Source organism: Grus americana, chromosome Z (genome assembly GCF_028858705.1).
Source record: "Grus americana isolate bGruAme1 chromosome Z, bGruAme1.mat, whole genome shotgun sequence".
Classification (NCBI taxonomy): Eukaryota; Metazoa; Chordata; class Aves; order Gruiformes; family Gruidae; genus Grus; species Grus americana.
The window spans coordinates 23,170,441-23,195,667 of record NC_072891.1 but is presented as its reverse complement, the minus strand read 5'-3'; the positions used below and the strand labels follow the sequence as shown (position 1 = coordinate 23,195,667).

Below are 25,227 nucleotides of genomic sequence, written 5' to 3'. Positions count from 1 at the left end.
TATCTAAAAATATTAACAAATTGGAACAATATATTTTAATTGCTTCAGATAGTGCTTGCTAAGTACCAGTAATGTAAGCAGCATTACCTCATCACTTAAACCAGAAATGTTAAAGGTACATGCCATCTTCCATACAAAAGATAGTATTTTCCTCTTGTATAAAGGAGAATCTGAATGCTTGCAGATGCATCACAATCATCCACATATACAAAAAAAAAAAATCAGTGCTTTATGTAATAATGAAGGAGTACTACTATTTAAGATGCCCTACAGATGCAGAATTTCATCACTTTTCCCTCTTTTGGTGGATCTTCAGAAAAGCTTGCAAGGTAAGGCAAAATGCATTAAACTATCTCAAACAAAGAACACAATGAAAATCATGCCATACCTTCTGAACTAGCTTAGATTCATGAACCATAAAAACTGGACCTGAAAATCCAGTTTGCACCCTACGCAACCTGACAGTGATGTCCCACCTATTTATATGACTAGTATTTAACAGACAGACTGAACACTTCCACATCTTAGTTCCTGAAAACAGTGAAGAAAAATTGAAACCCTTTTTGAAATTACACTTTTTACAGGCAGAAAAAAAACCCCAACTTCACATAGAACAAGAAGAGGCATACAGTTCTGTAGATATCACAAATTATAATGGCATTGTTCATAACTTTTAGGTAAATTATTTGGTGCTTGAGAATACTGGTCAGATTTTTAGCTTCTTTGCAGAACTTTTTATCATGCATTATCAGAACCCACATATCTGGACAACAGAAAATGAAGACCAGAACTTGCTATGAAGATAGTTACTTCCTCCTTCTCAAATACATATTCAATATGAATTATTAATAAGCTTAAATGAAATGGCTCCTTCATAATGTCTCCAAGAGACTTCCTACCTTTCACGTCTGCCAATATCATAAAGTCCAGGTGTTAACTTTATGAAGCTTATCATGTCACTTCAAAATCTGTTTTCCATGAAACAGCCTTCTAACTCAGTTTTAAAAAGCAAAACATGAACAGAGTTGTAAGAAGTAATATGAAAACAGACTGGTCCATTAGTGAGTCCTAATGTTGAAATATTTCATCAGTTTCACCATGAATTCTGAAGTAACTTCTATTGACCAAGGAATTTGCTCTTTTCCAGTTTGGCAAGCGTAACAAAACCTACTGTAGAAAGTGAAGTGGAAGAAAATCAGAACTTACTGTGGTGCAACCCGTCTCCAGTAGCGATCAATTCCATTTTTAAAGTATAGCACAGCTAACCATCTTACATTCACATCCAGGCTATGATTTGTAAAGATATTCTGTTTAAAAAAAAGATTAAGTTAAAAATTGCTCAGTACGCCACAGACAGGATAGAAATTTTATTAACACGTGCACTGACATATGTGTAAATACACACACCTCTGTATGTACAGGTGTATATAAACAAAATGCATTAATCAGCATTTGACAGACAAGTGAAACTGTGTTAAACATTACTTTTTAAAGATTACAAAAATGCTTATCACTAGCCCTCATACTTGATTTATAAAAAATAAACCCAACATATAAGGCAAATGTATTTCTAATCTAGTCTAGCTGAGCAGGAAATAAAATGGTAATAATTACTAGCATCATCCAGTTATTACACTCTTTAATAACATCGCTAGATTCTGATCAGAATAAGAAACTATTCTGCATTGTGCAGTGCCACAGACTTCTGAGACCTTTCAGGAGATTTCTATGTTATCTTGACATGCGCCGAGAATTGTCCTGACTACCCATGTTGACTGCAAAACACAGTGACCTGGTAGGACAGCAACTCTCAAACTTGTATATGCTTATTCTAGGAAATGCATTTCCACTTCTAAAAATCTATTTATCTATAGACATATCTGTATGTGTCTATATACACTTTTATGTATCTATATGTATATACAAACACAGAAGGATTATTTTATGTAGTAATGTTGTAAAATTAACTAACCAGGAAAAGCTAAAATAAAGGTAGGCTATTGAATCTTAACACAGGTACTACTCTGAAGAGCAGCTCTCCTCCTGTTTTCCACTGCATCGGATGGATCCTTCTCAAAGGGGTGAGACACTACTCCCTCCTCTAGCGAGCAAATAGGCATGAACTCAGTGGTCTTATTATACAGTGCACTGTAGAAAAAGAGCGCACCACTTGTATCAATTGCTTTTAGAAGGCCACTAAGAACAGACATAAAAAATGCAGGGGTTCAGGTCAAGAGCATTTGCTACTTTTGGGTGCCACGTCTGAAGAATTATAAATAAACCCTTCAAAGAACTCAGCGCTACTGACACCTGGGACCTCATCAAGTGTTTCCACTATGAATTCAAAACTTAACATTCTCTCAAACCATTTCTACAAGAGATTTCTAGATGTAATGCCCAACATGAAAAAATCCTCACAAACTCCAGTCAGTAGAAAGCAAACAGAGTTACATGCCAACAAAGGTACCGACTCCAAAACTAGCAACCTTTAGAAAAACACCAAAAAGGTTGTAGCCCACTGATAAACACCACACAACATGAAAAGAATCTGTATGTAATACATCTTCCCTTCCTGAAGCTCATTTAGGAAGGACTGAATCTCTGAAAGATTTGACCTTTCCCAATGCAACTTAAGCATTTTACAATACAAAGAGGAAACTTCAAACACCGCTTTAGCCTCATATCCGTGAAAAGCATTGCAAAACAAATGGAAATATGGAAAAAGAAAACTACTCGTTCTGAAGCTTCCATTGAGCCTTCTAATTACAATTCCCCTCCTTGCTAAAATATTCAGCGGAAGCAAAGCTTCCTCAAATCAAAACACCGTAAAACTAGAGCCAGCCTGGATAAGAAATGCAACAAGGAGGCCAAGATATCTACACAAGAACCAACAAAACCTCTATATACATTCTGTATCTATGTAGGAGCTTCCCAATATACTCTGTATCTATGTATGAGCTTACCAAAACAAAGTTTTTCATACAATACTCTAATGCTGTCCTAGAAATAACAGGAATGGAACTAAACAATACATAAACTGATACAGCTGGTAAAGAACAGAGGTTGCTTTTCAAAAACAGCCACTCAATCTCTGGCTTTTCAGCTCTATTCTTCAAAAGAGAGATGCATAACACCTTCAAAAGAGAAGCACAGAGACTAACATTAGTAACTCCACTACGTACTAAAAATTGTAGATTCAAAGATGTATGTTTCATGGCTCTTCAGAATTTTCTCTATTCTGATCATCCCAGAGGAAAATGTGCCTGACAGTAAGTTATTATTTCCCATATCCCATAAAGATTAACTGTCTTGCCAACTCTCCATTTATCATTACCTGCTTCCCCCCACCCTTTTCTGCTCCACCAAGAAGATGCCAACTAGCTTCTCTCCCAGGAAGTCCCCCGTCATAATCAAGTCAAACAAAGGAGTACAGATTCTCTACTTCTATTTAGTTTGGAAGATTACTGTTTATATTTCACACTTGAAGAAAGGCTGATGTGTCCCCAAACCGGGCTACTTAACCACGTTAAGAGAATTAACAGTATTTGATCCTTTCAAACCCTGCATTTTTAGCCCTTATATTTAAAACTAACTCACATCAAATTCAGTTACACCTGTGAGTGCTCAACTTGTTTACAACCTGAGCTGTAAGCCCTCACAGCAAACATCCAGAAGATAAAGAATGACCAGTCAGTGGCAATTTCTGCTGTTTTCTAACAAGATCATTTATCACCACAGAAACACTGTGGTGTATGGCAAAGGCAGTGAGTAAAACGCAGTTTGATAGCTCAAAAGTCAGATTTTTTCCCCATTCCCTAAATCCCCTGATTCGCCTTCAACTTCCGAACAAGTGAAACACAGGGTCTACAGAGAACAGAACATGTCACTCCACAATGCTAAGTCATTCATCCTACGCACTGAAGACAGATGTTTGTAGGAAAAGCAGTTTATCTGTGTTTTTAAGACTATTACAAATGTACACATAGGAATCTGAGAATTGCAACACTCTTAACTTCTGAGCGTCTTCTCTGAAACAGTTGGATCTCCCTCTTTGACTATGTTTTCATCACCTTGCACCACATTAAAACATTTATCTTATCAATGGTCGTAACACCTTTAGAAGTATTCACCTTTCCCATTTCAGGAACCTCACTACCAGCCCAGTCAGATAATGTCCCTGGGAGTCCCTCTCCACTGACAAGGAAAGCAATCCCAGCTGGGTATCAAACTTAGTGCAATGAAAAGCATGGGGAAACTTCTGTGAAATAAGTCATAATACATCACCTCCAGAATAAAGACAAGGTGATTATTGCCTTGATATATACAAGTGTCCCTGCCTCATGGGGTAGTAAAGATAATTCCTTTGACAAAGGTCCTCTTGGTCTTCTGTTATCTAGAATCCACAACAGGCCAACAACAGGTTTAGCACAAGAGCCCACCCCGTCATGCCACTAGAAGACATCTCCTCCTCCTGAATGTCTGGGTAAAGATCCTGCTTTAAGACACAGTGATGACAATGCCTACCACTGCATAGCAGAAGGACACTAGTAGCTGGACCATGATGACTCAAGGCTTTTCTCAGCCAGAGGTCATGGTTCAACAGTATTCTAGAGAGCCACATACTCCAAATTACTCAAAGTTTACTTAATAGCGCTTTTCCACTGTATCTTACCAACAACACCGAATAAAAACCTGGCTGTGTCTCCCACTGCTTCAGTTGTTCCTCAGCTGGCTTCAACACTGCAGTATCTTGACTAGTAGCTTGGGTCAAGACTTGCAAAACAATAGTGCTAGCACTATTGAGATCCATGAAAATCTGAGAACGTTTAAAAAGGAAGAAAAACGCTTAGAAAAAAAAGACAGCAAATATAGACAGGTATTTTCCATTCATATTATCTAAACACCCCACGCTCATTTTTCATTAGACTACATTGTGTAAGACAGCATTACACCCACTCACAGGCAGTGTCAAGGCACAGTGATTAAACTATTTTGCTTTCAGAAATCTCTCAGCAGAAAAAGCAAGCACTAAGTCTATCATTATAAGGCCATTTACTAGATTTCAGGAATTACGGGAAATATTTTGATTTTAAACCACTTACCCCTCCTATGAAGCACAGCAAACTAAGAGCAAAACTGCAACTAGCGATGACTTCAGCTGTAGGCAGAGCAAACCATGGGGTTGTCTGAAGGAGGCAAAGATGCAGAGTATTAACATTTTCATATTTTCTGAATAGTTTTTCCCCCAAAAGACAAAATGACACATTTCAGATAGTTGAATTCTACAATTAAAATTGCTCTAGACATTTTATATCAATTAAGAGAATGAATTATCATTTCACAGAGTCCTAAATGAAACTGAGTTTTCCTCAATATATTTGTGCTCCTTCATTATCTATTTAGCATATAAAATGCTAATCAGCTGAACTAAGAATGCCAATTGCCTAACTTCCAATATAAATATTCTTATACTGCATACAAAAGAAAACATTGCTCTCTGGATGACAGAGATTAATTTATAATGACCACAGAAGCAGCATTAAAACAAATTCAAGAGAAATGTATATAAAAGCAACTATGAAGTCTGACAAAATTGGTTTTCTGTCTATAAAAACTTGTTTATAACCTATGTGAACTTTTTGTAATACGAATGCACATTAAATATTTGTATATGTAAGTTTTCCAAACAAACAACCAAGCACATTTACTCTTCAAACAGGCTTGAGGATTTACTTTTGTTTAACACTAAAAAAAAAAGTTACTTTTCCAACCTTCAGGAAAAAAAACCTGAGGTGTAAAATTCTTACAGTGATGGCAAGAAAGCTAGACAAGTGACATCTTATTCTGACACAGGTTTAAAATTTTGATTTTTTGAAAAAACAACCATCTTAACAACAAAACTAGCAACAAGATTAAAAACTCTTTATACGAGTAATAACCCTGCACAATTTAAAGAAAAAAAAAATAATCTAAGAACTCTCAATCTTTACGTCTCCAACCATCCTCAACAAAAACTGACTAAAAATTTAAGGTCTTGAGGTTAAAGAAAGCGTACTTCAAAGCCGTAAGCCACAATATCACATCTCTCTTTACAGCAATAATTGAACAGAACAAGTAGGTCAACCTCTGCTTTATACTTTACAAGTGATGCATCTTTTTATCTCTCTACTTTAAGTGCACTGTGTATTGGGTTTGTGTGGCAAGGTTTTGGTAGTGGGGGCTACATGGATAACATAGCTGAGAAGGAAAAAAAAAAAAGGAAAAAAAACCCAAGCAGTTTTTGCAGCAGGAGAGAGGAGTGAGAAGATGTGAGAGGAACAACTCTGCAGACACCCAGGTCAGTGAAGAAGGAGGGGGAGGAGGTGCTCCAGGTGCCGGAGCAGAGATTCCCCTGCAGCCCTTGGAGAAGACCATGGTGAGGCAGGCTGTCCCCCTGCAGCCCATGGAGGTCCATGGTGCAGCACAGATTCCACCTGCAGCCCATTGAGGACCCCACACCGGAGCAGGTGGAGGCACCCAAAGGAGGCTGTGACCCCATGGGAAGCCCATGCTGGAGCAGGCTCCTGGCAGGACCTGTGGCCCCATGGAAAGAGGAGCCCACGCTGGAGCAGGTTTGCTGGCAGGACTGGTGACCCTGGGGGGACCCACGCTGGAGCAGTCTGTTCCTGAAGGGCTGCACCCCGTGGAAGGGACCCACGCTGGAGCAGTTGGTGAAGGACTGCAGCCCATGGGAAGGACTCACGCTGGAGAAGTTGGTGGAGGACTGTCTCCCATGGGAGGGACCGCAGGCTGGAGCAGGGGCAGAGTGTGAGGAGTCCTCCCCCTGAGGAGGAAGGAGTGGCAGAGACACCGTGTGATGAACTGACCACAACCCCCATTTCCCGTCCCCCTGTGGTGCTCCAGAGGTAGAGAAGCCAGGAGTGACAGAGCAGCTTGATAGGCACCTGGTGCCAGCCAAGGTCAACCCACCTCACCCTGCAAAACTAATCTACCTTCTATTTCTTCATATCTACTTGTGTCAGTCATTTCAACCCTTAACAATTTGCAGATTCTCCTCCTGCAATTATTAGACCTTTGCACGAGAAACTCAAACATTAAAATTCTCAGCTCTCTTCTCAGAAGACTATTAATATCCACGGGACCAGGACCCCAGTTTAGACTATAAAATCCAACTGGTACTGGTTTATCATCTGTGTAATAGCACTCAGCACAAAGAATCAATGTCAAGGCAAGACTTTGATGTTACACTAAAAACTCCTGCTCGCTTCCTTTTTCCATCAAAAATAATCATGGAGTAATGAATTTGTACATAATGTTGTTGACAGGACAAGCAGTAAAAAGAGGTCTTTAAAAAGGTGCAATCTCTTTAACTTTCTTCTTTTTTGCAGATATTTTGATATCTTGAGTACCTTAGGCTGCCTTCATTATTGCACAGCCAAAATTGTCCAGGAAGCAGCAACATAATGATAACACTGGAAAACTCTGGGTGAACTTGTAAGGATCACAACAGGAACTCCATATTCACAGCACAATGAACTTGAGTAAAATAAGCATACACAAGTAAAGCAGCAATAAAAGATATCTTCAGATTTTTCTGGTATAAATACCTTAGCACGGAAGTACCTAGTAGACCTAAACAAAATTTCAGAGCACCTAAAAATGGTAGTGAAGTAAAGGGAGAGAGGAAAGGAAGGATACGAGAAAAAACATAACAAAAGTAGGTGTAGACTTTGCACTAAGGAGGAAATCATGGCTCAATTCCTGCAGGATCAAAGCTACACTTCATGTTATGAAGTTTTCATTTATTTCCATTCAGAAGTCAAATTAATTACTTTCAAAAGAAATAGTCTTATCTTACATTCTCAAACAAGACCTGATAAAGTATAAATCTGAAGCACCAATCGAACTAAAAGTATAGCAGGCCATCAGTTTGATTACCAGACGAAAACCAAAAAAGAGAGAACTTCTGAAAGTTAGTAAGCTGGCAGAGCATGTGTGTGTAAACAAAGTGATAAATAACTTTGTTAACTTCAGAGAAGCTGATTTTAGGCCTTTTGCTGAACAATGTTCTCCAAATAATGAGTTGCCATAGGAAAACTGCACGTGTAGCAACAGTGAATCTGCAGCGCATACCCAGATCTGTGCTAAAGATTCATTGCAAGGACATGTTTGAGAGGAAAAAAATGGATTATGGAGCATTCATGTAACAACTGATTTCACACTACAAAACTAAGATCAGCTAAATTAAATTATTTCTCAGCTACATTCAAATCTGACACAGAACAGGAGGGAATGGTGCTTCTACTAAAAATTTATATACTTCACCTAGAACAGTTTTCATCAGAAGACTTACTTACTAAAATTAGTACAGTACAAACAAAACCCGCAAGGCTTTTTTTCATTTTTATTTCAAAATAATTAGTTGGCAGGTCTAAAGACAACAACAACACAAAAATAAAAAAGAAATATTCACAAAACTTGTTTTATTAATGCTTCTCATTCTTGAAAAAGTTTGTATTTTCATTTAAAAACTGGAGCAGCTATTGCTGCTCAAAAAAACCCCGAGAAAAGCCAAACCAACTTTAGCAGGTCAGAACAAAAGTTAATTTAACCCAGTGTTCCGTCTCTGCCAAAGACCACAGTAGATGCCCAGGTGAGGACAATCTTCTAGTGATATTTACGAATAATCCCATCCTGCAGAAAACTGTGGTTGAAGGATTTCCTAGTAAGACACAGGGAATTTAAACTGAATAGCCCTCAAGAGATTTAGTCTTCCATGAATTTGCACAGTTGCTTTTTGACCCCATGTAGACAACAGTCCTCACACAACACTGGATGAGGCTATTCCAAGAAAAATAAAATTGAAGATAAAAATAATAAACTCCCTGAAGATGGGGCAACTTTTAGATAAAGTTTATAAATAATGTAAAATATTTCAGGAAGCAGTATATTCTGTGTGATTTGGATGGCAAAAAATTAACTGGAAAAACATCCGTGTATAGCAAATACAAATGGCAAGATGCACAAATGGCAATAATCTTCATCATGGCTGGGATTTTGCAAAGTCCATTGCAAACCTACTATCAGAACCCATACAGACCAAGCAGCTGTCCACTGCTTTTACATTTAAGAAATTCCTCTAAACTGTTTCTGCTTTCTTCTCATAAGTCACTACAGTCTTATTTTTTACAATTATTTTCCTTTTTTTAAGAAGTGAAAAGGAAAAAAAACCCCAAACCTATTTCAAACAAATCCTTACGCACCAAACTTGATTTTGCAGTTTAAGCTAGCTACAAAGAAGTTACACTGATTTAATTAGGTATGGTCACCAAAACAAATAGCATGACCCCCTGCTTGTCCCTGCACCCCTTAAATACCTGAAGCTGGAGGGATTCGGGAAAACGCAGAGTTTTTTGTTTGGAGTAAGCTCCCCAGTCATATCCACACCACGCTGCTAGACAACTGAATGTGCTGGGCATAGAGAGGCAGGCAAAACACATGCAAGCAGCTTCTTCACTGTGCAGCAAATAGATGCACTGCTGCTTCATGCAGTGCTGGCTCATGCCTGCTTAAGGTGTTTGCCAAACTGCAATTTTAATCAACATTATGACTACTATGGGGAAATTCATGACTTTATACTAGGGTGCTTATCAGTACCATAAGAGTGAACCAGTAGCCGCTTTTAGGGATCTCCCTTTCCAGCAAAATGCAACGCAGTGATATTAGCAACCCTCTTTTTCCCCACAAAAATAATTCTTAACGCTAGAGTGGAAAAAAAAGCAATTTTTTTCTTAAATCTTAAAAAATTAGAAACAATCAATTACCAGATTCGGATACAGAAAAACGAAACAATAGCATGCCTTCAAGATGGCTTCAGCACTCCTGTCAGCTAGAGAACTCTCAAGTAAAGCTAATTCCTAAATGTAAGAAACCCCAATTTCCTGGGATCTAATCCTGTGTATCAATCTTCTTTTGCTTCTCTGTCTTATCAAAATGCAAAGTGAACGTAGAGGAAACGTGCATATTATGACAGAGTCAACTTAATAATTGCCTCCACAAGGCCAAAACATGACAGGATAATGGAATGGGACAAAAAAATTGAAGCCAAAAAGCCAAGCCATCTGAGTGCACTGTTCCACAGACACCAGAAGCGGCATGGGGAGGATGGAGGGATACGGGACTTCTCACAGCGTCGAGCCATCACAGGCTCAGGTCCTAACAGGCAATTTCAACTCTGACAAAGTCTCTCCTTACAGGATTTCTATTGCAAACTTATCCTCTGCACGCACTCTGTAAAGATGATTGACTCATTGAGAGCATCAGCTCATATCTCATGTTAATGAGATCCTCCCAAAACACAGTTTTAATTACTGTTGTGTACAGATACCTTTGTGCAATCAATTCCTGTAGACAGAACACAGCTGTACTTTAGGAGTTTAAACCCAGAACTCTCAAATCTTAATTTGCTGTGACCCCCCCCCCCACTACCCTCCTTTTTTTTCTTTTTTTTTTAACTGCTGGGTCAGGACCTCTTCAGATCGTAATCTACACAGAGGACAAACAGACACTCCTAAACCCCACAGAACAGCAAAGACCCATGAATATTGGCTCCAATATTGTGGGATAGAGACAATTTTCATTCACCTCTTACAAATCAGGCTTTTCTGTTGCACAGCAGAGGGACACGGGTTACATCATATGCAGGTTACATCACAGGGACTAGGATTTTCTCCACAGTCTGTGAGGTACTTCTAGAGCTTAGCTCACTGTTGAACAAGTCCTACAAGACTAAAGATGAAACAGAGGAGGTGAGTATTAAATAGCTGCCATCTTCACAGGTGTGTATAGAAATGCTGGTAGAGCCTGTCAACCTTACAAGCAACATTTTCTCAGAAGGAAGGCAGGGTCTGCACTTCAAGTCACAACAGCCAGAATTTCCAAGTTTGATCACTGGGTAAGGTTAATGTTTCCCATCTTTACTTACTAATCTCAGACTGTGTCTTCACAATAAAAATGGAGCAATTTCAGAAATGTTGTTTGCTTTCTGCTGCTTTTCTGTGGTTCATACCCATTGCTATCATAACTAAGGAGCAGACATTGGGTGAGGGAGGAAGAAAAAGAAATTCCTTCAATTAGAAAACATTCAATACTGTCAGCTGCAAATCCAAGCATGGCCCTATTGTCATGCTGGAATTTCTTCTTGTGTGAGGGAAAAGAGCCTAATCACTCACAACAAGGAAAAGCTGCTCTCCAGGATCCCACTGAATATGCACGGAACTGAGACAACACCATATTCTCAAGTCTCAGTTGGCGGGGAAAAAACCCCACTCAGTTACACCTAGAAGATAAGCAACACATCAAATGCCATCCCCTCAGCACAATCAGATGGTGTCTTCAGAAACCACAAGCACCAACACCAGCTCTTCATCATTACCATCCAACGTCCTGCACTTACATTCCCACTCCTGAACTCCTTCATCTCCTTTCACATGCAAAAATGCAAGACTCACTTCTGTTCTACTCTTCATTCTTTAATTCCCTTTCTAAGGAAGTATCTGCACACAGAGTTTACTTCAGAGAATATTCAAAGTCTCTTAAATGTTCTGCCATACTGGCTTAATGTTCTTCCTGAGTAGTCAATCCTTTTGATAGAGGCAAAAGAGTATCCAGGTACTCTTCCCATAACACTGAAATGCATCCAAATTCTAAAATCACGTCAGCTATGAAAACAAATGAAGGACTGCTATACATCTGCAAGGGAACAAAGCAAAAGATTTCATCAGTAAATGCCTCCACACTTCACTTTTTCTGGACTTCACAAAATGCAGTATAACAACTCATATCCAAGCAATTAATTCTGTACTTTTCTGTTATTTTTTGTTAGGAATTCAATAAATTCTTTTCCACTGTAATGAGCTGCAAGAATGGATTCAGTTAAGATTCTCTGAAATGAGAAGGAAAGAAAATGGTAATATATCACCCAACATACAGTGTGTTCTCACTGATAATGCAAATACATACTGGGCTACTTTAAGAGGAATGCAGTAAGCAGCTCTAGGGACGTTACCCTCCTTTACTCAGCAGTATCAGAGACTGTTTCTAGAATACTGTCTTCAATTTTGTCATCATAGTTCTCCCTTTCCTCAGTTCAAGAAAGATGTGGAGAAATTGGAGAGAGGCCACAGCTGCTAAGATGGTCTGGGGTCTAAAGCAAATTACCTATGAGGAGAGGTTGAGGACTTGTTTAGTAAAGTGGAAGCTAAGGGAAGACTTCTTAGACACTTACAACTAACTTCCTTAAAACAAATGTGCTGGAAAAGACAGTCTTAAGTTTTTACTTGAACCTCCCAAGCTGCAGTTTGTAGCTTTATAGTTATTTATTAGTTCTATAATCTGCTGACAAGAAATGTTTGACTCTGTCCTCCTCGTAAGTGTCTTTGAGGAAGACAGGAAAAATAAAGTTTCTGTTCTGAAAAGCTGCAAGAAACACTTATGGGTCACCTTCTGAAACAAGTAACAAAACAATAGCATTCATATCAATATCACTATGACATATTAGCAATGCTTTTAATGATACTGTCAACTTCAGGAACAGTTGGTAGCCTCTCCAGCCTTCTATAGACTTTCCGGTGAGTCTCTTTTCTAACATTATAGTACCTGTATCAATCATGCCATATGTTGGTATTTCTACTGAGCAGTAAACCCAAAAGAACTGCCAGTATCCTGGCTATTCAAGGTACTACTTAAAACCACTAATGACTACACTAATGACCGCAATCACTACAATGACTAATGTTAGTCATTACTGAGATTATTCAAAAACAATTTACATAAAGAAAAATAAATCTATTAACAAGGCTGTCTATGCTTTGCCTAATTTAAGCCACAGTAAAGATGACAAATAAAAACGTCTAAATAGGAAAGAGTTACAGGGGATTTTCTCCCATACTACTACTGACAGAAATACAGGAATAGAATTTCTACAAATTTATTTTCACTAAAACACAACATTGAAACTAAAACTCAGGTCTGAAAAAAGTCAGCATGCAGAAGACACAAAAGATTAAAAAAAACAAAGACCAAAGAAGAAGACAGGAATACAGGACAGCAGTGAGCAAGGCTGATAATAATATTAAGGGAGTTAAGTCAGATTACATTAAAAATATTGAGAAGAATGGTGTTTCAGGTGAAATGGAAAGCACCAAACTGAGAGCTCCTAACTCAAAGAACAGGAAGTAAAAAAAAAAATGACAGTGGGACTATTCCAAGGATTTGCTTGCATATAACTCAAAAGAAACTCTGTCACAGGGTTAAGTATTGATGACATAGAAAAAGCTGAAGGGATATAGAGACAACAGAATATTTTTCATGTTTAATAGTAAGCTTATAGGATGGCCAATCTCACAAGACCAATCTCATTCCTTTAATTTCTTCCTAGTTCACCTAACTTTAATAGATTTTCAAAGAGATATGATAGGACCCTTTATAACAAACTCGTGTGCAACAGCTGAAACAGAAATGGAAGTTTCAGTCTACCCTCATGCTCTGAAACAGCTTTGAACCATCTCAGTTTAACCACAGTTAAAGCCTGCTTCTGATGACAGAGTTCTACATTTTTATATGTAAAACTTGGGTAACAAAAAACTTTATTACATCATTTATACATATGGTACTAAATGTCCTTCTGCAGAATGGTACAATGAAAGAATGAGGGAAGAAAAGCAGACAGCAATGAAAAAAACTGGTGTTGAAATGAAGTTTCAAGAAACCAAAACCCACAGGGAATATGCTATTTCTAAAGATTGAGCGAGTTCTCACATATTGTGAATATTAATTTGAAAGCCGTGGCAAATACATTACAGACATCACTTCATCCATGAGACACAGGAAGCAAGGTGAACAGAGGCAGAAACAGTAAGCAGCATCAGTACTGCATTTAGGGGCCACGTCCTCGTATTTTACACGTTGTTGTCTTCCAAGGTAACAATGTGAGGAAATAACTCACCACTGCTGCACTGACCCTGCCTTTGTTTTGGGGAAGAATCTGCTTTACAGTACAACTCGAACTGCTGTTCTTCTACCTGTGGGAAGAAAATAAGCACCTTTAATTAGGGCCAACACTTGCCCTTTCATATGAAAAGGAAGTTCTGCCAACAAACCGTGCAGCCTAACACCTCGTATTCCTCTGACGCCTTCCCGTCAATTCCACCCCTACTGAAAACTGTTTAAAGGAGACACTAGGAAATAGTTCCCTAGAATTAGGCAAGAGTTTTCCTCTGACTCCGAGAATGCGCTTTGCCACTGCCAAACAGCAAAAAACCATGAAGCCGGGCTGCCTTATCGCCGGCGGTCTAACGAAGCCAGGACAGACGATGACACGGAACGCAAGAGCCCCGCCGCGCTGGCACGGAACGGCTCCACGCTGCGCCAACGGAAAGCCAGAGGTGGAACCGCAGCCCACGCGGGTGAGGGAGCGCAGCTCCGCCCGCTGCGCTGCAACTCGGGGGCTGCTTCCCCCGAGCGCTGCCTTGTTCTAGGCTGAAGCCGCTTTTCCCCGTCTCCCTCCCGCCCCGGGCCTACCCTCCCGCCTGCGAGGCGAGGCGCCCGTCCCGGCAGCCCTCCCGGGACCAGCACCAACCGGCTCCGCGTCGCGCCACCAGCCCCCCCGCCCAGCGCGCCGAGAGAGGCGGGAGGCCGCCCGCCACGCCGGGGCGGCAGCTCGCAGCCTACTCCCCCCCGCCCGGGTCCCGGCAGCGCGGCCCGCGGTGGCGGGAGGGCCCCGGACAGCAGCCCCCGGGCGGCGGCTCACCGCTGGCGGCTGCCGGCGCCGCGCGCGGGCGGGGCGGGCGCGCGAGACCCCCGCTTGTTCCGAAGCTCGCGCCACGAGCCGCGACCAGCTGCTGCCTCTGCGGCACCCCGCCTCCCCCGGCGCGCCGCCGTGACGTCAATACCTAGCGACACGCCGCCCGCTCTCCCCACGGCGCGCCGTCGGATGGCGGGACTGGCGTGGGGGCCGCCGCGTGCCTTTTCCTCCGCAGGGGGCGGAGGCTCGAGCGGCTGTGGGCGGGGTGCCTGGCGCGCGGCGCCGCCTACGTCAGCGGCTTCCCTTGACGTCAGCGGCTTCCCCGCTGTCAACCGTCCCTGGGGGGCGAGCCGAAGCCTCACGGCGGCCCGTGGGGTGCGCGAGCCGCTCGCCTCAGGCCCGCCGGGAGACGTCACCGGCGCGCGGCCTGCACGCTTCGGGCCGAGGTGGCGGCGGTTCCCGGTTTGAGAATGATGACGGTACTGCCGGGCTTCCCCGGCGGCCGTGCGTTGCTGCTTCCTGCCTGTACTTCACGTCAGGCCGGGGCAGCGGCTCTCTCCTGGCGGGTTCGGCGTGCGGGCAGCTGAAAACGGCTGAGGAAGATGTAAACGTTTGACAGTTTCGCTGATGGCGTTTGGCGGGGAGAAGGGTCTCCAGGGGCTGCAGCAGAGACGTACGGTATTAACATTCATACATCATTTTACGCCGAGTCAGGCGTCTGGCGCTGAGTAACTCGGGTTTCGTTTGCTGGTTTTGGGGAACAACGGACAGGGAACGTGCCCCGTGAGGCCCGCGGGCTGCAGCCGGGTGAGGAGCTGGCGCGTGCAAGCGCGGCCCCGCCGCGGGGGCCGTTCTCGGCCGTCACAGCGCTCGGGCTCGGCGGCAGGCAGCGCCCGCCCTGCGTACCGGCGGCAGCGAATGACTGCGTGACCCAACACAGCTCCAGGCTATGAACTGACCGACCGTTTGTGCCATACGGAGTTAGCGCGTTAAAGCATCCTGTTGCCTCATCAGCAGAAATTGCTGAGAATCACCGTTGAAATAATTTGCTCAAGGTTGAAACGCAAGGTTTGCTTTAGATGGTGGGTACTGGAACGGGGAGATCCCTCCGGGACTCCTGAGAGAAGAAACGACTCCAGCTGTGTATATACAACGGCGTAATGCTGAATATCCTGACCCGGAGAAAACCCTCTTAAAAAAAACAAACAAACAAACAAACAAAAAAACCCCAACCAAACAAAAAGTGTTGACTGTTTCCCCTCCCGCCGTTTGTCCTGCCTTCTGCTCATCCCCGGCCACCTGGAACCGGTATCGGCCCGGGTCATTTACGTCTGTCCCAGCACCGCGCCTCACCGCACGGCGATACACGCACGCCCAAACAGCCAAAGCAACCGAGTCCCCACCTGCGCTTCGTTAAATAACGTGCATTTAGCTAGGAAGGCATGCTGTCATTCTGCATGACGTTAGGGCCGTGTTACATTCCCGCATTTTGGCACTCTGCCTCCTAACTCCTCCCGAGGAGGAGTCTATTCTCCCGGCAACTTAGAATAAAGGGGCTCTGACGCCACGTGCTCCGTTTCCAGCCGTGCAGCTGCGCCGGTTTTAACCGAGCGGGGTGACGCAGCCGCGACGCGCACCTGCTGCTGTGCGGGAGCTCGCTTCGGGTGCGCCTTGCTTCTCCAGGGGACACCAGGCCCCGCTCCCGCCGCCCCTTCCCGCAGAGCCCCGGTGTCACTGGCGCGCGGCCCGGACACACCGCCGGCCCGCTGGGGGGCGCTGTGCGCAGCGGCGCCCCGCCCCTCCCCTCCCGTGCCGCGTTCTGGCCGCGGTGCTGGTCGGGAGTTGTGGTCCCGCGCGGCACGTGCGCGAGGAGCGGGGCCGGGCCGGTGGCCGCCATGCCCAAGGTGCGGGCGGGGAAGCGGCCGCGGCAGGAGCGCCAGGAGGGCCGCGCTACCGGTGAGTGCTGGGTCGGGTTGAGCGGCGGCGCCCCCGGGAACGGAGGCTGGGGCCTGGACCTGGGCCTGGGCCTGGGCCTGGGCCTGTTCTCCGAGCGCGGCCTGCGCTTGCTCTTGTTCGGGGGACGCCTGGGTGCTGGGAGCGGTCCCGGCGGGGGCCCGGGGGAGGGTATCTCCCGGCTGGGAGCGCGGTTTGAGCTGGGAGAAGCGTGAACGCCGGCGGCAGAGAAAAACCTAAGTGCTCATCCGTCGCGTTTCCGCGGGGTGCGCTTGCAGCCGGAGTAACGCCGCTGTCTGCCCTAGGCATCCGCTTCAACACCGGGGCCGGCCAGCACATACTGAAGAACCCCCTCGTCGTCAACAGCATCATCGAGAAGGTGGCTGGCGGAGCGGGCGGGCACCGCCGCTGGGCAGGCGGCAGCTGAGCGGGAGCAGCTCGGGGATCGCGGTGCAGCGGCTCCGCTGCGCCGGGCAGGGCTGCCCGAGTGCCCTGGGAACGCGTGTCCTGATGCACCGGGCTCTGCCCCGAATCTGCCCTTTCTGTGGTTGTGGGGGCACCTTCCTTCTCTGCTGCAGTTACTGTCTTTATATTGCTGCCTTTTCTTAATACACGTGGCTGCTTGCTTATTTTTCTACACTTGGCCAAAGATCTCTCATACATTAGCTTTAAGACGTTCTTGTTCTCACCATTTCCCACTCGTCCCTTTCACGTTCCTCTGCTAGCCGATTTTTACTGAGCTGCCAGTACCTTTCATTTAAAAATTAAGTGATCACTTGAATCGGTTCTAGAAAAACAACTGAAATGCCACTTGTTCTTAGGCTGCCCTGCGACGCACAGATGTCATTCTGGAAGTAGGCCCTGGAACCGGTAACCTGACAGTAAAGATGTTAGAGAAAGTGAAAAAAGTAAGTGCCAATTTCCTCCCCACCTTCCCAAGCTCTAACCACATTGTGGCTTAGACTATGGCAGACAGAAGGATCTTCATCTGCTTGATTCAAATAAGTAGAATTACTGTATGGGTATTTTTCTTTACATTAGCATAATTCCAGTGAGTTTTCAGCTGTTCATCTAAGTCTCGTACAGTTTTATCAAACTGTATTGTTGTTAACCATTTACGTGGTAAGGCTTGCAAGTTTGGCAGGGGGAGGGAGGAAGGTGCATAGCCTAAGAGGGAATTTTTAGGAATTATTTAAACCTCTAGCAATAGATACACGGGTTTTTTCCAATTGAAATTTTAATCCCAGTTAGGAGGAGTTGTATAAAGTTGCAATTTTATACTTTGTTTTCAGGTTATTGCTTGTGAAATTGATCCTAGACTTGTTGGTGAACTTCAGAAGAGAGTCCAGGGCACGTAAGTATCAACTGTGGAAATAGCGAGCACTTGTAGTGGAGTTGCATTGGCAAAAACTTTGGCAACATGCTTCTCTGAGGATAACCACAGTATATTTTCCCCCAGGTGTCTTGCAAACAAACTTGAAATCAAGGTTGGAGATGTCTTGAAAACAGACTTACCGTTCTTTGATGCATGTGTGGCTAACTTGCCTTACCAGGTATGGACTAAACAACATGGCAAAACTTTTTTTCTTTTTAAAGTATAATTGCCCAGAAATTATACTAATGCTATTACTCTTCTCCTCAGATTTCTTCACCTTTTGTTTTCAAGTTGTTGCTTCATAGACCTTTTTTCAGGTATGTGGAAGAACAGAGCTCTGTATTACCTGATAGGAGAAAAAAAAAAGTTTTTAAAATATTCCCAAATAAAATTTTTTTAGTTCTTAAAATATCAGTTTGATGGATCAGAGCTGCACCAAAATTTGCCTGTAATATGAAAATTACCAGTGCCTGGAAATTAATGAATCGAGCACAAGGAGAAAATTTAGTCTTGGCATCAGTGAGTATCCAGCTGGTGAAAACAGGACTTGCACCTCTTTACACTAGTATTGTAACTATGTGTTATTCCAGGGATAAGTAGGGCATTGTACCATTTCAAATGCTGTCCTACCTTAGAAAGGAAGGGTGGAAAAGGTAGGATCAAAGCCAAGACACTTCCCGTGTCTGGTCCAAAAATATAACTGCCCAGGTACTTCCCTGTCTTGTTCAGTATGTCAGCAGTTCTTGATTTCTCTCACTGAAACACTAAAGTTAGTGGCATTACTGGTCAGTTTTTGGAGCTAGAGAGTTTGGATTTGAAGGACACATTATAGAATTATTCAAAGTTATTTGTTAGGCACAAAACTCTGAGATTACCCTCTGTCTCTTTGATCCTGATCCATTTAGCAGTATAAATAATCAAATTCTGTTGTAGCTTTAAGGAGAATTAGATGGTTTCACCAGTTTTCTGTTTGTTTTTTGTTGTTTGGGGTTTTTTTAACACGCTCTGAGCTAATTAAGGCAGGCTTTGTTTATGACAAACCTTTATTGCTTGTACGCGCTGAGGCAAATCCTGTGTTTTCCAAGTGTTTTAGTTGGATTTTGATGTAAAAGTTGATTATTTAGAATTCATTTTCTCATTTCTGTTGTTTCTCAGGTGTGCAATACTTATGTTTCAAAGGGAATTTGCCCTCCGTTTGGTTGCAAAACCAGGAACAAAACTGTACTGCAGACTCTCTATTAATACTCAGTTATTAGCTCGAGTGGACCATCTGATGAAGGTATGTCATTCTGCATTAGCTAACAGAGCTATCAAAGATCGAGGAATGTTTCTAGGAATGTGAGGATTTGCTGGTTATTCATACAGCTGCCTGACTTCTCCTAACAGGTTGGAAAGAACAACTTCAGGCCTCCTCCCAAAGTTGAATCCAGCGTGGTCAGAATAGAGCCAAAGAACCCACCACCACCTATCAACTTCCAGGTGAGTTGTATACTCTAGTGACATACTAGCGATAATAATTAATTTCATTTTTCTTTTTACTTATTACTTAGTTCCACGTGCTGTGTTTTCACTATTACATACCAGCTAATCATAAAAATGGCATTTACGTAATTCCAAAATACTCATTCCTGTATTGATCAGTCTTGTTACCTGACTGTGCCACCATCAATGCGGGTGCAGCTTTGTTTACGGTATTTCTGACAAGACTGGGGTATCATCTCCATGTCAGTTGGAGAGTTGCTAGTAATAATGTCCCTTTCCATCGTGGTTTATATCTCCCAGAAACTCTTCTGGCTGATGACTTTGTTGGTTATGATCAAAGGAGTATCTACGAGAAGTCTTATCTTCAGATGAGCGTGTATAATCTCAGAAGATAGGCATTACAGTATTGTATTCTCAAAGTTAATTTTTAAAATGCTTTGACCTTCAAGACCATTTCAGCCTGGCCCAAAGTTAGCCAGATTTTCTTCCAAGTATGCGCCTCCTTAGCACATAAGATCTGGCCAATAATGCCTAGACACGAAAAAGAACAATTCAAAGGTTTTTGTGGGTAAAGTATTTTCCTCTCTGTTTGTATTGCTTTGTCCAAGACAGGACTGGTTTTGTAATGTTTAGAAAGATACTTTCCTGGAATATTTTTCTTTGTGTTCAGTATTGTGAAATTGTCAGTAGTGACTGTTCTTGTTTGTAGTAGCTGTGCCTTTCTGTAAATCTGTAATTTTTAATTTCAGGAGTGGGATGGTCTGGTAAGGATAGCCTTCGTTAGGAAAAACAAGACACTGTCTGCAGCATTTAAGTAAGTAACTTCTATTAAAGGAAATCTTTTCAAAGTTTGAGAGCCTATCCAGTTAGCCATTTCTTTGTCCAAATGCAGAGCAGTGTTATATGCATGCCAGCACAGTCTGGGATAAACCACAATGGAGGATTTATACTGAGAGCACAAGTTTTTTCTTTTAGAGGAAAACTAGGCAGCTATTTAAAAAGAACAGTTCTGTGTAGTTGTTACAGGTTTTTATAATAAAGATTAACAACCAATCAAGTAAAAAAACCCGAAAAACAGTTACAGCTCAATTTTCATTCTAAACTTTTATTTCTTTCAGGTCAAGTGCTGTAGAGCAGTTGCTGGATCATAATTACCGAATTCATTGTTCCTTACATAATACAGTAAGATCCTTTAATAAATTAAATTCTATTTCTGTGTACTGTGACCTACATACTGCATAAGAGTAAAAAAATTAACATTGAAAAGCTTAACATGTTAAAAAGTTTTTTTCCAAGAGAGTTTGGGGGAGGGACGATTTTTCTTAGAGAAAAATCTGAAAGGGTCACTAAATTACAGTGAAAAAGCTGAGTATGTTATTCATATATTGGCTGTACATGTCTCAAGGACTTTTACTAATCTAGTAAAAATCTAATATGAAAACTTTTTGTATCTGCTTAGCAATACTGTTGTGCTTCATTTATAGTGAATGAGCTGAGGTATAAAAATTCAGATACAAGAATAGAAGAATACAGTAATCCATACAAGAAAAAATACAACTTATTTCTATCACTTGAAACAAGAACTATTCTAAAAGCAGGAAAAGAAGAGATTATTTAAATGAACCTTCTTCTATGCTGCGAATAGAAAATGAATTTGATGCCTATTTTCCATTGACAGGAAATCCCTGAAAACTTCAAAATTGCAGAGAAAATACAGACGGTCCTAAAAAATACAGGATACTCTGAAAAACGAGCCCGTTCAATGGATATAGATGATTTCATTAGGTATTTTTTTTTCTCTTCATGCCTTCCTTTTAAGCTGCTTCAAATTCTGTCTGCATCTGTACCTGTGTAACCCAGATTAGTATTGGGTTGCACAGGAATAGTTACTGTTTTCCTCTAAATACCAGACACTCCTTGCTTCCAGTCTTGAACGTGAACAAACGCTTAAACCTTATATATGTTTTAACTGCTGCTTACAGTATTGAGAAGCAACTAGGTAAAGGCCCCTATTTCTGCTGTTTGTGTTACTAGACCCTTCTATGTCTCCTCTAAAAATGGCATTAATAATAGAATTGGTTATTATAATTTCCCTGGAGACTTACACAGCCCTTCTCTGTCTTGAGGATCAGGCCATAGTCTATAGCATAATTTGGAAATTCGAGTAGTTAACTGCTATATTCCGCTCTTCTGGTCAGTTAAAATTTAAGTGGCAGCATGAATCCTCCCCTAATTTAAGATAAAAATTCCCAGCTGTTTCTCAGTGTGACAATTAATACAGCTACTGCTCTTTAAAGAAACATAGTAAACCTGGTAGGATGCAATATAACTAACTGCACTGAAAACATACCTGCAAGTCTAAGATAGATAGCAAATTCACTAATAACTTCTAGTTCAAGATTGGTAACAATTCTTTATGGCAGTTGAACAGCGATGGCTGCTTTTATGCTATTTTTGTACGTTCTTTGCCAGCCAGCATGTCTTAGAAATGCCTTAAGCTGAAGTATAAAGCATTGAAATGGTAACATAAATATTTCACTCTTTCAGACTGCTGCATGGCTTCAATTCAGAAGGCATCCATTTCTCATAGATTCTACTCGAAGAATGAAAGATGTTCTGTATTTTGTCACCGAAGTCTTACCTGAGTGAGAGTGACTGCAATGGGGCAAGCTCTTCTTGCAAAAGCATTGACTGGAACACACTGTATGCACTCTGGTTCTTAATCAAACCTTACATGCAATGTTATCGCAGACAGTAGGCAAGAAACTGCTGCTCTGTGTTTTAAAAGCGATAAATTCTTTCATGACTGAAGTGAGGTGCTGGACTTCCACATGACAGTGTATTTTTAAATATACCCACTAAGGTGGATTGATGCTGCTGGGGAATTGAAATCTGTGTTCTCTGATCATGGACTTCACCTCAGTATATTCTTGCACAATACTCAACAGTACAACCTCTAAGTTTGGTCTGGGCAGCAAAAACAGAGTTGTAGTCGTTCCATTTGTTTCGTAGGGGTTTTTTTGGTTTTAAAGTATATTTAAACACTTCCTTTTGATTTGAAATGCCCGTCTTCCATTTATCCTCTGGTAGCTACTCACATTCCAAGCCTGTTAGTAATGATCTTCTCTTGGAGAAAGCCCAGTAACTGTTTCTCAGAAACAAGAACATTTATTTTGTAGGCTTGGTATCATTTACAAAAACATTGAGATACTTGAAACTACCAGTGTCGTCTCCTTTACCCTCTCCTTATTGCAGTGAAGCCACTGTAGGAACCAGCAGAAAACTACCAATGGGCCAGTGCTCAAAGCATAGACAAAGGGGTTTTTGCCAGCTGTTAATTCAGGCAGCTATGTTTGTTTATAAGAAAACTACTTCACCCTTCCAGGCAAGGAGGAGTTTTTAGCTGACAGCAAAGCTTTCAGTGAGTCTTACAGCAATGCATGCCTGTGTCCTGGCAGAAAGATTTACTGAAGTGTCTTAATGGAGTTTGGATTATGTGTATTTGTTGTTAAGGACAAGGCAGAGTTTTCCCAAGGAGGTTTGCATTACCTCTGCAGAGCAGCTGTCAAAAGAAAAATCCACTTTGGTCTGCCTTACAAGTCAGGAAAATAGTAACTGTTAACTCTGTAACATCACGCAGGGGTGAAGGTGTGATGCTGTGTATGAACTACCATAAGTCACTTCTTTCATGTACAGCATATTTTTATCCATAAGACCACATTAAGTGGAGATTCCTAGATTCACAGAATGGTGGGGGTTGGAAGGGACCTCTAGAGATCGTCTAGTCCAACCCCCCTGCTAAAGCAGGATCACCTAGAGCTGGTTGCACAGGATCACATCCAGGTGGGTTTTGAGTATTTCCAGAGGAGAAGAGGCCAATTAGCAAAAACTCCTCCAAGATATAACTTCTCCAATGTCAGTTGAAAAGTCAGTCATTCAGAAGTACGTACAGAAATATGCACTTGACTTTGCAGGCATCCTGAGAGGTTGTCTTGGAATTGAATTGCCCATTTATTTTATAATTTAATGATTCTAGTGCTGCTTCACTGCATATAGAGCCAATTTATGAATGAGTAGCCACGGCAGTATGCTCAGACTAATACAGAAGGAACAAGTGCTGAAGATCTGTGTCACATTTCCTAAATGCTTTCATTTTACAGGACAGGAATCAAGCAGACTTGTCTGAGTCCTGTTCAAGTCATTGCAGTGCCATCACAGCAATGGGCTACAGGAATTTGAGTGCCATAACCAGCCCTATCAGTTTATCTTGATTGTCGCTGCTTCAGTATGAGTGTAGAGCTGACCTTAAGAGACAGCCTGCTATAAACAGCCCCCCCTGCCGCAGACACAATTTGCATCTGCTGCCTGACAGGATGCATCACTTACAAGGCTTAGTAAGAAGCTGCTGAAATCTGCCTGCCTCTGTGCCTCCTGTCCTCTGGTACCCACTGCGAACCACAGCCTGGTCGTGGCTCCAGGCCTGCATGGAGGCATAGTAGGGAAACCACTGTTTCTCACATAGGGTGTCTCAATCTTCAGAGGCATTTTACAAAGTTAAGATTTCTCTAGAGCAGCTTCAAAGAAACCCCCGGGTATTACACAGTAATGTGTACTATCACCTGCCAACAAAAGCTGCTGCCTTCTATTCCATTTTTTTTTTCTTTTAACTCTGATGGGCAACATTCTTAAACGCTCAGAAAGATGTGTGGTGTTTCCTTTAAGACCTGCTGCAAAACTAAAGTCAAGACAATGCTCTGGGGAACTTCCTCCTGTATGACAAATTAGTACAGAAGAGCTAGCTCCAGAAGTAAGTATTCACTCTGAGATCAGAGGCCTTTTCAAAAGTGTAACTCCAATGTGCCCATAAAGTGAAACCCTCCCCAAAGCAAAACAGAACTTTCACAGAAGTAAATTCTCATCTGTATTTCATTTAATAGCTTAATTTATTAAACACATTATGTAAAATCTACATTGTTTCAGTCTTCATGTTTACACACAGGATTTTTTTTTTTTTTTAAACCATAATGGGACAAGAGCTTCCCATACTCTGCCTTCCTGTGGCAGATACAAACATTAAACACTACAAGAATTCCTGGCTCATTTAACTCTCTTTTCATTGCATTCCCTTTATTTTCCTCCAGGCCTGACACAAACAAACAGGCTTGTATTCCAAATGTAATTTTTAAACAGCTCCAAGAGAAAGTCTGCTGATAGGAACTCCTGGAAACAGGGAGAACTAGAGAGGTCTACAATTCTTCATTTGACAAGAAGTTCTTACATGAAAGGTCAATCTTTTTTGGATACTGACTTGCAAAAAATAAAACTTGAGTGCCACCACCTAAAAAGTGCTGATACACAGGGTGCCATTTGTAAGAATTCAGGTACTCGTGTGATTTCTATCAGCACTAGGTAGAGGTATTGTGCAAAATCCTCAAATGATGCAATTTCAGCCCACTTTTCAGCTGCTGGCACTGTACAAAGGGAAAAATAGGTATTAGCTATTTTTTTTCAAAGTAACAGAGCTATTCAAACTACCTGCAAACTACGGTTAATGTACATGTAAGTTTGTCATGCATCAAATTTTGACAGTATGTGAAAGGCCAATTTGTATGTA

General features: G+C 42.1%; 3 protein-coding genes across 6 annotated transcripts in view; 1 reads left to right on the top strand and 2 right to left on the bottom strand.

Annotated features, from left to right (window-relative positions):
- Window positions 1-14,067, bottom strand: part of IPO11 (importin 11) — a 93,814-nt gene extending 79,747 nt beyond the window's left edge. For 2 of the 4 annotated variants that reach the window (XM_054808788.1, XM_054808791.1), the window contains exons 1-4: window positions 10,645-10,756; window positions 5,103-5,186; window positions 4,673-4,816; window positions 1,207-1,307 (exon numbers count right to left, since the gene is read on the bottom strand). In XM_054808788.1, coding sequence (XP_054664763.1) covers window positions 1,207-1,307; window positions 4,673-4,810 — 239 coding nt within the window. In that variant the 5' untranslated portion in view covers window positions 4,811-4,816; window positions 5,103-5,186; window positions 10,645-10,756. Of the gene's footprint in view, window positions 1-1,206; window positions 1,308-4,672; window positions 4,817-5,102; window positions 5,187-10,644; window positions 10,757-14,005 lie in introns of those variants that run through there. The other 2 variants (XM_054808790.1, XM_054808789.1) reach the window with 2 other exon arrangements.
- Window positions 14,006-16,700, bottom strand: LOC129199335 (sterile alpha motif domain-containing protein 1-like). Its single transcript, XM_054809649.1, has 3 exons — window positions 16,441-16,700; window positions 14,810-15,331; window positions 14,006-14,081 (listed from the first exon to the last, which is right to left on the bottom strand). Exons 1-3 carry the CDS (start codon window positions 16,698-16,700, stop codon window positions 14,078-14,080), a joined length of 786 nt encoding a protein of 261 aa, XP_054665624.1. The 3' UTR covers window positions 14,006-14,077.
- Window positions 15,310-24,580, top strand: DIMT1 (DIM1 rRNA methyltransferase and ribosome maturation factor). Its single transcript, XM_054808800.1, has 12 exons — window positions 15,310-16,759; window positions 17,062-17,135; window positions 17,578-17,664; window positions 18,049-18,110; window positions 18,216-18,309; window positions 18,399-18,448; window positions 19,287-19,410; window positions 19,518-19,610; window positions 20,363-20,427; window positions 20,732-20,795; window positions 21,292-21,398; window positions 22,161-24,580. The coding sequence occupies exons 1-12, from the start codon at window positions 16,699-16,701 to the stop codon at window positions 22,201-22,203; spliced, it is 924 nt and encodes a 307-aa protein (XP_054664775.1). The 5' UTR covers window positions 15,310-16,698; the 3' UTR covers window positions 22,204-24,580.
- Window positions 24,581-25,227: the final 647 nt, after the last annotated feature.

What these genes read in the sequence shown, in the direction of transcription:
- LOC129199335 (XM_054809649.1), bottom strand. Translation starts at nt 16,700, where the DNA reads ATGGCGGCCACCGGCCCGGCCCCGCTCCTCGCGCACGTGCCGCGCGGG. An exon ending in GAGCTCCCGCACAGCAGCAG is followed by an intron (nt 15,332 to 16,440) that starts GTGCGCGTCGCG and finishes CCTGACGTGAAG; the next exon opens with TACAGGCAGGAAGCAGCAAC.
- DIMT1 (XM_054808800.1), top strand. Translation starts at nt 16,699, where the DNA reads ATGCCCAAGGTGCGGGCGGGGAAGCGGCCGCGGCAGGAGCGCCAGGAG. An exon ending in CCAGGAGGGCCGCGCTACCG is followed by an intron (nt 16,760 to 17,061) that starts GTGAGTGCTGGG and finishes TGTCTGCCCTAG; the next exon opens with GCATCCGCTTCAACACCGGG. An exon ending in ACACTGTCTGCAGCATTTAA is followed by an intron (nt 20,428 to 20,731) that starts GTAAGTAACTTC and finishes TATTTCTTTCAG; the next exon opens with GTCAAGTGCTGTAGAGCAGT.